The 15,936-nt window shown below is 39.6% G+C and overlaps 1 protein-coding gene across 2 annotated transcripts in view; it reads left to right on the forward strand.

Moving 5' to 3' along the window:
- LOC124115920 (WW domain binding protein 1-like) overlaps positions 1-15,936 on the forward strand; it is a 40,697-nt gene that overhangs the window by 21,577 nt on the left and 3,184 nt on the right. For both annotated transcript variants that reach the window (XM_046477085.2, XM_046477087.2), the window contains exons 2-3: positions 13,481-13,574; positions 14,662-14,838. In XM_046477085.2, the coding sequence (XP_046333041.2) occupies positions 13,481-13,574; positions 14,662-14,838 (271 nt within the window). The remainder of the gene's footprint in view (positions 1-13,480; positions 13,575-14,661; positions 14,839-15,936) is intronic.

The raw sequence follows: 15,936 nt of genomic DNA on the forward strand, positions 1-15,936 counted from the left end.
GATTATTCCAAACATTCTTGTATGGCTATTCCAAACGCCCTTGTTGGATTATTCCAAATATTCTTGTATGGCTATTCCAAACGCCCTTGTTGGATTATTCCAAACATTCTTGTATGGCTATTCCAAATGCCCTTGTTGCACTATTCCAAACGCCCTTGTCGGACTATTCCAAACGCCCTTGTCAGGCTATTCCAAACATTCTTGTATGGCTATTCCAAAAGCCCTTGTTGGACTATTCCAAATGCCCTTGTCGGGCTATTCCAAACATTCTTGTATGGCTATTCCAAACGCCCTTGTTGGACTATTCCAAACATTCTTGTATTGCTATATCATGTCAGGCTATTCCAAACTCTCTTGTTGGACTATTCCATAGACCATTGTTGGACTATTCCAAACATTCTTTTTTGACTATTCTGAACACTCATGTTGGGCTATTCAGACCCTTGTATGGTTATTCCAAACACCCTTGTTGGATTATTCTGAACAATCATGCACATATTTAACCAATCTATCAGTGATTTGGTTAAATAAATATGCAATAATACAACTTAAAGAATTTTGATGCAAACATCGGATGAATTGTATCTGAAACTATTATTTTATCAGAAATAATATATTTCAATATCAAGTTGTTTAGTTGCAGCTTTACTAGATATTTAGAATAATAATAACCTTAAGCGTAGCACTATGGAACAACTGATTGCTTTTGTCAGATATTTTTTACATGTGGAACAATTTTATCAATCACTGTTGAAACGTTCCGCATTCTTGCTACATCACATGAATGACAACAAAATGCAAATAGCATAATTACATCTGACCAAAATATTATGTATAATATCAGGCAGTTACTTGTTCGAGGAATATGTCCATCAATATCCAGATAAAGGAACAATATCCCATACATCTGAAGCTGTACAAAACACTTTGTCTTTGTAACAATGCAATATTTTCAAATAAACAGTATGACCAGAAATTATTGGGAATTTAAAGATTGTAATTTTTTATTTTTTTTCACTCATTTCTCACGTATTTAATGTGAATATTAGTACAACATAACTCCAGCTTCAAAGACAGGTGAGCACTTAGTATTTTGTCAAGTCACCATGGGCAGCAATGCAGGCTTCAAGGCGGCGGGGCATACTGCTGATCAAAGAAGTTAGAAAGTCGTGGTTCATGCTGTCCCAATATCGGACCACCACTTCCTTCATTTCAGCAATATTTGTCAGATTTATTTTATTGACATTTTCCTTCATAAGCCCCCAAACATTTTCTATTGGAGTTAGGTCAGGGCTGTAGCTTGGTCAATCTAATCATGTCATATTTTGGGTCCGAAACCAGGCCTGAGAATGCTTTGAACGATGTTTTGGGTCATTATCTTGCTGGAAAATCCAAGAATTTCCATAGAATACTTGAGCACATGAAAGTATATGTCCCTCGAGAATATCTGTGTACCGCTCACTGTTCATATTCCCTTCAAATACACACAGGGGCGTTGCCCCTAACACAGATATGCCACCCCACACGTGAAATTTTTGACTGTACTTTGGGCGCTGATACAAAGGTTTTTCAGTTTGTTTGGTCCAGAATTTTAGTGTATTAGGAAACAGCCACACAGAACTTTCATCTGAGAAAATCACATTGTCCCAGTTAAAATTTCTTTGCTCTAAGCACCAGTTCAACCTTCGCTCCTTTTGTTCAGGTTTCATGATCGGTGATGGAATTCCTCGACTTTTCTCCCAACCTACTGCATGCAGCTCAGTTCTAATTGTCTCCTTACAGACAGCCACAGTTCCTCTATCAATCATATCCAGTCTTAAGTTTTCTAAAGAGGAACTCCTTCGTTTGTTTTTAGAAACAAGAATACCAAGCTGCCTCCTGTCACCGATTGTCAATTTTCTGGGCCTACCTGCGCCTCTCTTGTGCTCAATGCCATCTCCACTATCAATATTTTTCAAAACACGATAAACAGCGGACAAAGGGATGCCTGTTCTACTTGAAATCACTTTAGCTGATCTGATGTCCTTGTTATAATACTCTAAAATCAACCTCCTCTTCTCTAAATCATCCATACTGAGGATCACTGAAAATGACGTCTGCTAGCAAGTAAACAAGGGGGATAACTCTTGACAAACTAATGAAATAGGATTAACTGAGTTGTCTCTCTTGAATGAAACCAAGCACTTGATAGCTGGTCACTGTTTTTTATACTAGATATCCACTAAAACATATCCCTAAAATTCTCAACAATTTCTGGTCATACTATATATAGCATTTCCGGATATTATTACCTGTGTCCATCTCTCAACTGATGACATAAGTTTACTTTGGGTGTTTCACATAGGTGTCATGTCTCATTGGTCAGCTGAGATAGCACACGTGACAACTATGTTCGTGACGTACATGGTTCTTTAAGAAAAATCCATTGAGTTAGATAACAGTGAGCAATCAATCAACGAGTGAAACAGAGTATGTTGTTTTTACATCGGCACTTCAAACCCAGATATGGTCCACTGTGCAAGATTTCAGTGATTAATCAATCAACATATCAGATAATCCTTTGACCAATGTTTTCTCAACTCAACTGACAATTCCTCTCTTGCGCTGCCGCGTGCATATTAAATAATATGTGATACATTCACCACATCAGATCTGGATATATAACCCAATCTTAGATTAAATAACAACCCAGACACCAGAAATGCCAAATGCGAACCACTGATTGCTATATATTCTTGACCACCTCAGAGGCAGAGGTGAACGTTATTGGGTTATTTTGTATAGTCTTTGTCAGGTGATCGCTGTGCAGAGTTGCGTCCCTTGGGCGCGCCAGAAACCTATGATTGTGGGTTCGAATTCCGGTTCGCCCCGATTATGTTTCAAGGTTTGTCAGCACCATACCCGTGCTCGCGGGTTTCACCGAAAAGGTAAACGTCTGAGACCTGCATCACTTTGGGCTACTCTCCCACATTAAGCTGACACGCCGTGATATAACTGGAATAATGTTAAAAGCGGCGTTAAACCCAACTCACTCACTCACTTGTCAGGTAATCTCAGTGGTTCTAGCACTAATTTTACCTGTAATAAAGTCATTAACTGAGCACCTAGTGAATGATGAATGACAGAAGGGAGTAACAATTGTTGTATTTTAAGCAATTTGCCTGAAATATAAGGGGCGTTGCTTTTTGAGTATATGAACTGAACTTCATTGATGCAAAAATAATATGTACATGTATATACTAAACTACATAATTATACATGGATATCTACACATGCAGACAGATTTGCAAGGAGAAAGGTTTCAGTAAGCATCATCCAATCATATGCAAAGATTGAAGGGGATTCCCGCTCGCTAATTGGAATCTGGTGATAACGTGGGATAATTAAAACTAGACGACTGAAAGTTAGAGTGTTGTTTCCCTTTAAGATTGTATAATATAGCACTCCGAACACTGCTAAATGTGGCTTTGTAAACAGTGTTAGAAAGTACATCATTAACATAGTCAGTATTCACTCAGTAAATGTAGGTTGAAGTTTGAGGCAAGTATACGCTATAGTACATCAACATTGCTTGTTTTCAACTTCTGTGGAATGATATGCATAAACATGATCTATTCTATTTCTAGCTGTACACACTTTCAACATCCACATACAGGACACATACCGTATTCGATGTAATAAGCGCCCCACTCTAATAAGCGCCCACAGCAATATTTGCTAATATATTGGCTAGTGAACAAACCCAATTAACACCCCTTCCGATAGATCAATGTACACAAGACTTATTTATTCGCGTATAATACGCACTCGTGTGTTATATGCACCCTTAATTATGGGCAAATAAATTCTAGAAAAATATATCTGTCGTATATACACATTTCAGGCTGTCAGCATAAACCACAAAATTTATCTTTTAGCTCTGTTTTTTTCATCAAAATAATACTGTAATAAGCGCCCCCTATTTCTAATTTTGAGAGCGCCCTGGGCGCTTATTACGTCAAATACGGTATTATTTTGTAAGGAAATGATTTATCTACCCAAACCAAGGCTAAAGGTTGCCTTATCTGCTTTAAGTGTCAAGTAGTTGTATTTATTTTGAGGAAAATAGCACTGGCTTTGATGGTTTTGATAGACATTTAGAATGAACACACAATGCCATTTAGAAAGTGGTCAAATGTAACAAATGTTATGTTTGGGATAACACTTTCTTAGTAAAGTACAGATTCCAGTACATTTTTGGGTGGAGTCACATCCGGGATTCGAACCCACACTGCCCGAGTGGAAGCCTTGGTGGCTGAGTGGGTTAGATCACTGACTTTATGTGGTGGCAGTTAGGTGCCTCACTCTGGCAGTGTGGGTTCAGGATGGGACTCAACTCAAAATAGTTCTAGAATCTGTACTTCACTAAGAAAGTCTTATGCCAAATATAAGATTTGTTAGGCATTTAGAAGTTAGGAGAACATAAAAACATGACACTAAATTTTTTGATGGCTACTTCTTTTATTCTTAGTATGATGTCTCAGAGCTACTTCTTGCTCCTTCATCAGATGGATGCTTAGTAAGTGCATAGAGTACTATGTATATATATCATGATGTGTACACAACACAAGGTGGGACGAATGTACAAAGATAACAATATAATGACAAAGCCAATGACATAGAGAATCTCACCCGAGTGTCTTTTGATATCAAATATATCAACACAAGTTGATCTAATCCAAGCGATATCTCCTGTGGGAGCCAGTTTTGGATGATAAAGTCTTATGCCAAATATAAGATTTGTTAGGCATTTAGAAGTTAGGAGAACATAAAAACATGACACTAAATTTCTTTTGATAGCAACTTCTTTTATTCTTTGTATGATGTCTCAGAGCTACTTCTTGCTCCTTCATCAGATGGATGCTTAGCATGCTTAGTAAGTGCATAGAGTACTATGTATATATATCATGATGTGTACACAACACAAGGTGGGACGAATGTACAAAGATAACAATATAATGACATAGCCAATGACATAGAGAATCTCACCCGAGTGTCTTTTGATATAAAATATATCAACACGAGTTGATAAAAGTGGGAAAACTCCGAGGCTTGCCGAGGATTTTTTCCACTTTTATCAACGAGTGTTGATATATTTGATATCAATAGGTCTACACAAGGATGAGATTTTATTTATCATCCAACATCATTCTTCCAACTTTTTCAGTTTGAAGACAGTAATTAGCAGTGTCTTCAGTGTAAAAAGTACTGCTAACAGCTTCAGTAGCAGAGCCATTAGTGATGTCATTTGATTGTGACGTCATAGTAACCAGTGACGTCACAATGGTCTGCAAAGCATTGTGATGTAATTTCATTGCAGCGATATCTACAGTGTAGACATTGCTTGATCTCACCCAAGCGATATCTCCTGTGGGAGCCAGTTTTTGATGATAAATAGGATTAATGTACAAAGGCATTAGCCTTATCTTGAAATAACTTCAACTTAGCATGATCTGTATCCATACATCTCCTTCCTCAAAGGTGTTGCAGGGTTTAAATGGACATTAATTGGCTGTGTTGGGGGGTCGTGTGTGGCCATCGTTGTGTCCGTGGCCCCATATACTTGTCTCATCTGACCACCAGGTCACAGCTATCTCATGTATTGTGTAAGGGGTCAGTCCAGTGTCAGAGGGCACCTGCCAGGAGGACTCATGTCGAAGCAGGGACACTTGTTGGTGTCCAGTGTTGCTGTCCAGTATTGGTGGACACTGTTGGTTGACACATTGTTGTGATGAATGCTGGAAACTCCACCATGGATCTACACCATCATCATGTGAGTCGGATACTATTGTGGTAGAATTGTTTGTCTTTTCATCCATGGGGAGTCTTGAAAGGGGATAGAAGTTATTTTAACCCTGACCTGAAACCTTCTGTCCATCCTTCCGAGGACATTTATCATGTGACCTCTTACTTAAAAACTACTGCATAGATTCTTTTCAAACTTGGTGAACACTTTATATACCTACAGGAGAAGTGCAGTGCGAAGTTTGATTTCAATATTGGTATTTCCAGAAAACATATAGGTTTTTTTTCATTTTTTTACCTAGAAAGAATTGTTTTACTTGAACATTTGTGTGACCTATAACTTGAAAAGTACTGCATGGATTCTTTTAAAATGTAGGCAACAGTTTCCATACTAATAGAGGTTTAATTTTGATATGTGTATTTTCTGAAAAACAAAATGATTTTTTTTCATGTTTTGAAAATATTGCATTTTTCATGTTTACAAGTATGTTGGGAGTCCAAGTCGAGGGTATTCGTGAGACATGCTCACTTTTTGTCTCGTTCAGCATGTATTCATCAGTGTGCCACCAGAGTGTGAAATCAGATATGTTAAACCTCTGCTGCTGATAATGGTGTCAGTACCTGGGACCTACATCATTGTGTGCTCATCTTGACACTGAGTGAGAAATTAGGTTCTGCTGGAAGCACTCGTAAAATCTATAGCACCACTCACTGTTTTGATGATGAGCCTTAGAAACATCACAGCATGTCATAGACCTGTAGTAAATATACTTTTTGATGGCCGGTCATGTCCCCCGAACACAGCGCCTGATTATCATTGAGACATTGATGCTTGTGGATCTCTCTGTGTATGCATGGTATCTGAACATATTGTCTATTGAGGAAACAAAGCCCTTTTTCCGCAAATAATTTATCACTAAACATTTTCGACAGGTCTCAGATCCATGCTTATTTTACTGCCTTGTCACATGGGGTTTACTGTTGAAATATACCGTATTCGATATTAAGCGCCCGGGGCGTTCTAAAAAGTAGAAATAGGGGGCTCTTATTGGAATATAATTTTGGTGAGAAAAAAAAAACAGAGATGAAAGAGTGTAAATTTCGTAGTTTATGCTGACAGCCTGAAATGATACAAAAGAAAAGTATGTGCATATCATACACGACAGATATATTTTCCAGAATTTAATTGCCCATAATTAAGGGAGCATATAACACACAAGTGTGTATTATACACAAATAAATAAGTCTTGTGTACATTGATCAATCGGAAGGGGTGTTATTTGGGATTGTTCACTGGCCAATATATTAGCGGGGTGCTTATTACGTCTAATACGGTAAATGAAAATAGGAAAACATTTCTTTCAATAGTACCTAGTTACCCAGGTACTGGTAGATGTAGACCAAGCAATTTAAACAAAATGACTTTTTATTTTTCGTTTCACAGGCCAGCCGCCCCTACTGAAAAGCAGCTGGAAAAGAAATAAATTAATCATAATTATTTTGTAATTATGCCTCCCGCTAGTAATACAGATCCTATTATACAATAAAAATGTTATGTTTTAATTCCATGTCTAGGTCACCATCAGCTGCAGTTCTAACTCCACTTCAGAATGACTTTCATATAAAAAAAATAAATGATTGACGTCTCTGTTTATTTTTATTTGTATTTCGACCGACCTTGTGTGGAAAAGCTGGAATAAATTCATGAAATATAAAATTAAAATAGTGTGGCCTACTGACTGTCAAATACATATTGTGAAGGTCACGACTTGTGACAGATTGCCAGGTCCATTGGAGGTCATCGTGTACAGAAGGTATTCCTTGTCAGGGTGCTGACGTGAGGGATTGTTCATGTTGGTGTTTATGTCGGAGACCAGACATGCAGGTCTATTGTGTCCTCTATAACTGTTTGTGTGATGACCGCTCCTTATTGTTCCCATGTCACACTGAGATAACAAGGCTATGCCAAGATGTGATGATGCTGACCTCAGTGAACAATGGATGAACTAGTGTTTATCAACATTGTTACTCAATGACACAGGACCGCCTCCGTGGTCTAGTGGTAGAGCGCCTCTCTGGAGAGCGGAAGGTCCGGGGTTTGATCCCCAGCCGCATGATACCAAAAGACGTTAAAAGATGGTACTTGTTGTTACCCTGTCTGGCGCTCGGCATTAAGGGGCTAAAACAAGGACTGGTCAGCTCGGAGACAGTATACTGTGGTATTCATGTTAAACTCGGCATAGTATGTCTGTGGGCTAGCACTATAATTTGGCAATAGTCTGGACTAGTACAAGCGGCTACACACACATGTGCAAGCACGTCGCTATGTAAGTGCAATAATCTTGGACGTGACGCTAAGGTCCATTTCACCACACCTCAATGACACATCACTCAGAATACTTCTCTAAGGCTTGTGCAGTTAATTGTCTTGCTTTGCAATTGAGTCAGTTTCACAAAAATTCATGTTCAGAATGGCAGAGAATTCTTGGCTCAGCATCACGTATGACAACAATAGCGTGACGTCATTGAGCTTTAATGTTGAGTTCAGTTATAAGACACCCATGGGAAACATGGAGATGATGAACACAATCTACAGCGACACTGTCAGCCTGCCAGCATTATTCACCTCCTGTAGACCCCAGACTGACAGATGTGTTTGTGTGACCTACTACAGTATGTGACAAATGCATGTCAACATAACCTGTTTACCATGCCCAAGGTTATTTTGATCATCGGATGCCATTGAAGGGACACTAGGATCCATTAGGGTCAGTTGCCAGTTCCAGCAAAGTTTGATCAAGTCAAGTTGGTTTTCTGTAAATTTTCTGATAAAACATCAGACCAGAAGCTGATGACTGCCCTTACAAGACCCTATGTCTCAATCTGAGTGAGTGAGTTAGTGAGTGAGTGAGTGGGTGAGTGGGTGAGTGAGTGAGTGAGTGTTTTGCTTGTTGTTTAACGCCGCACTTGGTAATATTCCATATGATGGCGGTCTGTAAATAATCAAGTCTGGACCAGACAATCCAGTGATTGACGTCATGAGCATCCATCCACATAATTGGTATACAATGACATGCATCAACCAAGTCAGCGAGCCTGATCCCCCGATCCCATTAGCTGCCTCTTACGACAAGCATAGTTGTCCTTTACGGCAAGCATAGTTTGTTGAAGACCAATTCTACCCCGCATCTTCACAGGTTGAGTGAGTCAGTGGGTGGGTGAGTGAGTAAGTGAGTGAGTGAGTGAGTGAGTGAGTGAGTGAGTGAGTGAGTGAGTGAATGTAATCCAGCCATGTCACTGGAGAGGACACCTTGATTACATCCTTTACATTTTATACCAATGGAACCCATATTTGACCCTCTTCAAGTATGTATGTTTGCTAGAACAAAGGTTCCTTCATTCAATCATGCCAACAAGAATGGTTTTGCTTTACCTCACAGCACTAACTGTCTTTTTTTGACATTATCATTATAATCATATGAAGTTCACACAATACACTGTTTTCCACTGGAGGGTGCCACTGTTCCCCTACCAAGGAACTATACCAGCTGAGTGAGTGAGTGAGTGGATGGGCGGGCGGGTGGGTGAGCGAATGAGTGAGTGAGTGTTTAATGGATGGAGGCAAAAGACATGAAAGGAGCCATAATTACGAAACTTGAAAAGAAACAATTTGAAACAAGCTGACATTCTGTGAAAAAACAGAAGTATTTATGATCTATTTATCATGGTCATAACAACCGATAGGAAGTGTTTGTCAACAAAAGACATTAGCTGTTTGCTTGGCACTATTTCAGCCACCACAGCTTGAAGAAGTCTATTATTAGATCCGGCCAGGATAACCTTAGACAGAAAAAAAATAGTAATGAGTACTTAGATGACTTGTGTACAAGTTGTGTGATGACGATTACGAGCTGCAGGGAGTAATGCTAATGTGCTGGTTTCACGGCTGAAAAGATGTTTGAATAGAAATAGAAATTTATTTTGAAGCTCTCATTAGACGATACAATCTCTATGTATGTATCAATATGCAAATTACAAAATGATGTTTTAAGATGATAAACTTGATGAACCGTGAGAGGGTTTCAGCACATGATTTGTTCTCAAGTAATATGGTCTGGGAGTTCCCGCTGCTGGTCATAATGTAACCAGAATGCCTCCGTGGTCTAGTGGTAGAGCGTCCGCCCGGAGAGCGGAAGGTCCAGGGTTCGATCCCCGACCGCGTCATATCAAAAGACATTAAAAGATGTTACTTGTTGTTACCCTGTCTGGCGTTCGGCATTAAGGGGCTAAAACAAGGACTGGTTGGCTCGGAGTCAGTATACTGTGTCTGAGTGGGGTATTCATGTTAAACTGCGGCATGGTATCTCAGTGTGCTAGCACTATAAATCTGCATCAGTCCGGACTAGTACAAGCAGCCACACAAACACACACACGTGCATGCACGTCGCTATATAAGTGCAATAATCTTGGATGCGACGTTAAACCCCATTTCACCTCACCTCACCTCACCTCACCTCACCTCATAATGTAACCAGTGATGGCTCTCCAGGGTGATTTGTTGTAATGTCGGAGGCTGCACATCTAAACGTGATGTAGAAAAGGATCAGAGTAGGTACTGCAATAACGTAGCATATGTTCCGAGGATGAGGATGAACATTGTTCACACAAGGGGAGATAACTCACTGATAAGTGGCAGTGGAGAGGTGAGCGGGAGATTATGTTGAAATTGTATTTATTTGTTTGTAATTGGCAATATTCCAGCTACATGATGGTGCTATAAAGTACTGAGCCTGGACCAGACATCCCAGTGATTGATATTATGAGCACTGATTCATGTCGCTGGAGTATGATGACATACATCAACCAGGTCACTGACTCTGACCACTGATCCATTTGGATGCCGCTTACGGCCAGCATGGGTTGCTGGGGACCTATTCTAACCTGGAATCCCGCAGGGCCTTTATGTTTGAAGCATGCTGGGATTGTTTAGGTTAATAATTATGTTATGGATGTAAAGTATCGCGACTGAGAACCAAAGTAAGACAGAGGGCCGATAGGCCAATAAGCCAGAGGTCTTACCTGAGGTCGTGAACCGACTTATAAACCGACATCATCTCAGATTAATACACTCATTAATCAAATATGCAAATTAATTGATATACATGGTAAGATTTTCATAAATTATCATAAAAACTTATTATCTTACCCTTGTGTGTTTCCAGATCATATTGTATGTTAGGAATACAAATTGTATTACAGTATTCCCTCGTTATTGCACCCTTCAATATAACGCTAACTCAGTTATAGCGCGTGGTAAAGCATGGCTCCCAAAATTTACAAACATTTTCAATAAACTCAAGTTTTCCAATGACACGATGTTTTCCCCCATCTCAGAAAACATTATCAGCTGATCACTGCGATCACGTAACACTGGAAATACCAGTCAACAAATCCGAACTGAAGTAGGCAATTTAATCCTATTATTATAATATCTGGTAATACTGGTAATAAAAAAAATGTTCATTGTTTATCTGGGCTAATGTTTGCAATTTATTATTTTAATTATATTGAAAATTTCATTCAATAATTATAATAATGTTTACAATAATTTCGGCGAAATCGTATGCGAAGTGATCGGTAGATCACACAACTCACCGTTATTAACAGCAACCACGGTCAGATTACCGCTTTTGACGCCTTGAAACGAACTTTAGTTGCAAGAGAATGGATACACATATCATAAATGCCGCACCATGCCTCGCTAAAAGTCATATTTGAGGCAGTTTGACAATTAAATGTCAACATAACGTTTCCGCAATCGAAATACATGTAGCGCGGGAAGTCCCTACGTATTATATGTATGTGATCCTTTGGTGACAACAATGACTTATTTATATTCCTTATATTCATTCATATTTTATTTACGACAAGGGAGTGAGAGTGATAATCCCTTTACCACATGATATAATTTTTAAAACAATCAATTGTTTAGTACATAATTTCACTCGCTGAAAGTATACAGTTAACGACTGAACCACCCTGTTTCTGAATGAGGGCCAAGTGAGTGAGTGAGTGAGTTGGGTTTAACGCCGCTTTTAACAGTATTCCAGTTATATCACGGCGTGTCAGCTTAATGTGGGAGGAAAGCCCGAAATGATGCAGGTCTCAGACGTTTACCACTTCGGTGAAACCCACGAGCACGGGTATGGTGCTGACAAACCTAGAAACATAACTGGGGCGAACTGGGATTCGAAGCCACAATCATAGGTTTCTGGCGCGCCCAAGGGACACAACTCTGCACAGCGAATCGCAGCGCCTTAGATGACTGAGCCACCCGTGCCCCCGTGATTCACAGCCATGCTGGTTGACAGAAACAAGCACACACATCAGAAACTGCCTGATTAATTAAACTTATTGGGGACTTTGAGCAATAGTGTTTGGAGCAAGTGGGCATTACAGCGAGGCATGGAGCTTTCAAGAGTAGTTCCTGCTAGGTGACACCATTTGTGTGTTTATCAGAACGTGATTGGACTAGTTTCTCGTATTGTTATCGAAATCCATTAAATGATAAAATGGGAAAAGTCATATCATTGTCAAAAGTCTGTGATTTTATGTTTTCTTCTACTGTCTGTCTATTGTCTATGATGTCTACTGACCAACTAGACCCATGAAGATCCGATTGAGAATTGGTCTCTAGCAACCCATGCTATGGAGGTGGTTAATTGGATCGGGTGGTCAGACTCGTATCCCATTTCTGTACATCAATGCTCATGATATCGATAACTGGATTGTCATATAGGTGGTATATTGTTGAGTGCGGCACTAAACAACAAACAAACTGACTGTCTGTTTGATCTTTTGTCTATTGTCTGTCTATGGTGTCTCATTACTCTTTGTGGTATCGTGTCTACTGACTGTCTACTGACTGTTTACTGTGTCATCTGTCTTGATGTCTACTGACTGTCTACTGTGTCATCTGTCTTGATGTCTACTGTGTCATCTGTCTTGATGTCTACTGACTGTCTACTGTGTATCATCTGTCTATGATGTCTACTGTGTGTCGTCTGTCTATGATGTCTATTGTGTCCTCTGTCTTGATGTCTACTGACTGTCTACTGTGTATCATCTGTCTATGATGTCTACTGTGTCATCTGTCTTGATGTCTACTGTGTCATCTGGCTTGATATCTACTGACTGTCTACTGTGTGTCGTCTGTCTATGATGACTACTGTGTCAATTGTGTTGATGTCTACTGACTGTCTACTGTGTGTCATCTGTCTATGATGTCTACTGTGTCATCTGTCTTGATGTCTACTGTCTACTGTGTGTGTCGTCTGTCTATGATGTCTACTGTGTCCTCTGTCTTGATGTCTACTGACTGTCTACTGTGTATCATCTGTCTATGATGCCTGTCTATGATGTCTACTGTGTCATCTGTCTTGATGTCTATTGACTGTCCAAGCTATTATGTCTACTGTGTCATCTGTGTATGATGTCTACTGTGTCATCTATCTGTGATGACTAATGACTGTCTAATCTGTATGTGATTTCTGCTGACTTTCTGTATGGTCTATTGTCTACTAACTGTCTACTGTGTGTTGTCTGTCTATTATGTCTACTGTATCATCTGTCTATGATGGCTATGTACTTTCTGTATGGTCTATTGTCTACTGACTGTCTACTGTCTATTCCCCAGGCCCAGGAGTTCTGTAATGGGAAGACTCTGTGGTGTGACAAGGGCCACTGCTGCGGCAAGGGGAAGTGTTGTGCCTACTACTACGAACTCTGGTGTGAGTACTGCAGCAACCAGTACAGGGCCCTTCTTTTTACAAATAGTACCCTCGCTTTACAGTATTCTGTTGTAACAAATGCTACAGGGCCCTAGCTTTACAGTATTCTGTTGTAACAAATAGTACAGGGCCCCTCGCTTTACAGTATTCTGTTGTAACAAATAGTACAGGGCCCTAGCTTTACAGTATTCTGTTGTAACAAATAGTACAGGGCCCTAGCTTTACAGTATTCTGTTGTAACAAACAGTACAGGGCCCTAGCTTTACAGTATTCTGTTGTAACAAATAGTACAGGGCCCTAGCTTTACAGTATTCTGTTGTAACAAACAGTACAGGCCCCTAGCTTTACAGTATTCTGTTGTAACAAATAGTACAGGGCCCTAGCTTTACAGTATTCTGTTGTAACAAACAGTACAGGGCCCTAGCTTTACAGTATTCTGTTGTAACAAATAGTACAGGGCCCTCGCTTTACAGTATTCTGTTGTAACAAATAGTACAGGGCCCTAGCTTTACAGTATTCTGTTGTAACAAATAGTACAGGGCCCTAGCTTTACAGTATTCTGTTGTAACAAATAGTACAGGCCCCTAGCTTTACAGTATTCTGATGTAACAAATAGTACAGGGCCCTAGCTTTACAGTATTCTGTTGTAACAAATAGTACAGGGCCCTAGCTTTACAGTATTCTGTTGTAACAAATAGTACAGGGCCCTAGCTTTACAGTATTCTGTTGTAACAAATAGTACAGGCCCCTAGCTTAACAGTATTCTGTTGTAACAAATAGTACAGGGCCCTGGCTTTACAGTATTCTGTTGTAACAAATAGTACAGGCCCCTCGCTTGGCAGTATTCTGTTGTTATTTCTTAAAATATGACAAACCATGTTGTATTTATAATTCGTGTTGGCTGATGAATTAAGTTCCTTTTACCATGGTTACGGGGAGGTGTTATTTAGGTTCTTTGAAAAATTGTCTGTTTTTCTATCTTCATCCATATGCCATGTTCATGTGCCATGCCATGTTATACCCTAGTGAATGTTGGAAGCTTATATGTTTTGGTTCTTGACACTAGCTTTTTCTCTATTACTTTCAGGGTTTTGGTTGATATGGGCGTTGATAATCCTTCTGAGCTGCTGTTGTTTATATCAACAAAAACGATTCCGTCGACGTCAGTCTCCCTCACGACGGGGGAATCGAGGGAGACCACGAAACAGGTCAAGGATAGCACAGGCACTAGATGCTGCTTTCATTACACCTATTTTTGATCCAGGTAAGCTATTAATTCTCTTTCATACATATATAAATCTGAAAGTGACTTTGTTCGAAATCAACCAAGGTATTAATTAATTTTCTTTCATCCATATATGAAGGTGATTTGTTTGTAATGTGCCTCTGTTCACCCAGCAGTTAATGGGTACCCAGTAGGATGAGATTGTAATGTGGCTGTTAAACTTCAGCTTGGGTTGTATACTCCCCAGGGAGCTGAGAATAAACATCAAGTGCACACTGATTCATCATCAACCAGGGTATCAATTAATTCTCTTTCATCCATAATCGTGATATGGCTGCAATATTGCTGATGCGATGTAAAATTTTAACTCACTCACTCACTTTCATCCATATATGAAAGTGACTTTGTTCGAGATGTACCATAGTTCACCCAGCAGTGACTGGGTACCCAGTAGGATGGGGACGTCATGTGGCTGTTAAACTTCAGCTTTGGTTGTTTACTCCCCAGGGAGCTGAAAATAAAAATCAAGCACGGGCTAATTCATCGATCGTGGTATTAATTTTGCGTTTGAGCACATTTTAGGACGACGATTTGGTGCATTATATTCTTTCTATTGCATCTTGGTCTGTGATCATTGGTTTGAATCCTGGTTCGCCCCGATTATGTTTTTATGGTTTGTCAGCACCATACCCGTGCTCGTGGGTTTCACCGGAGTGGTAAATGTCTGAGACCAGCATCACTTTGGGCTTTCCTCCCACTTAAAACTGACAAGCTGTGATATAACTCTAATACTGTTCAAAGTGGGGTGAAAACCAACTCACTCACTCCTTTAGAAATACAAGAGGAGATCTCAGAGTGAGTGAGTTGTGTTTACTGCTGCTTTGAACATTTCAGTTATATCATGGTGTGTCACAGTTTAAAGTGGGAGGGAAGCGATATAGGTCTTTGATGTTTACCACTTTGGTGAAACCATAGCTGTCAACCCCTGGATGTCTAAATGTGTGAGAAGCAAAGGTGCAGGCCGAAAACTGGTTTTGAGTGATTTTAAGACCATTTTAATGGCCTTTGACAGCATGTATTCTGAAAAATTATATTTTTATCTACATTTTATATGAATGCGTGAGAATTTCCCAACTT

This window comes from Haliotis rufescens, unplaced genomic scaffold (genome assembly GCF_023055435.1).
Source record: "Haliotis rufescens isolate VD_foot unplaced genomic scaffold, xgHalRufe1.0.p SCAF_27, whole genome shotgun sequence".
Taxonomy (NCBI): Eukaryota; Metazoa; Mollusca; class Gastropoda; order Lepetellida; family Haliotidae; genus Haliotis; species Haliotis rufescens.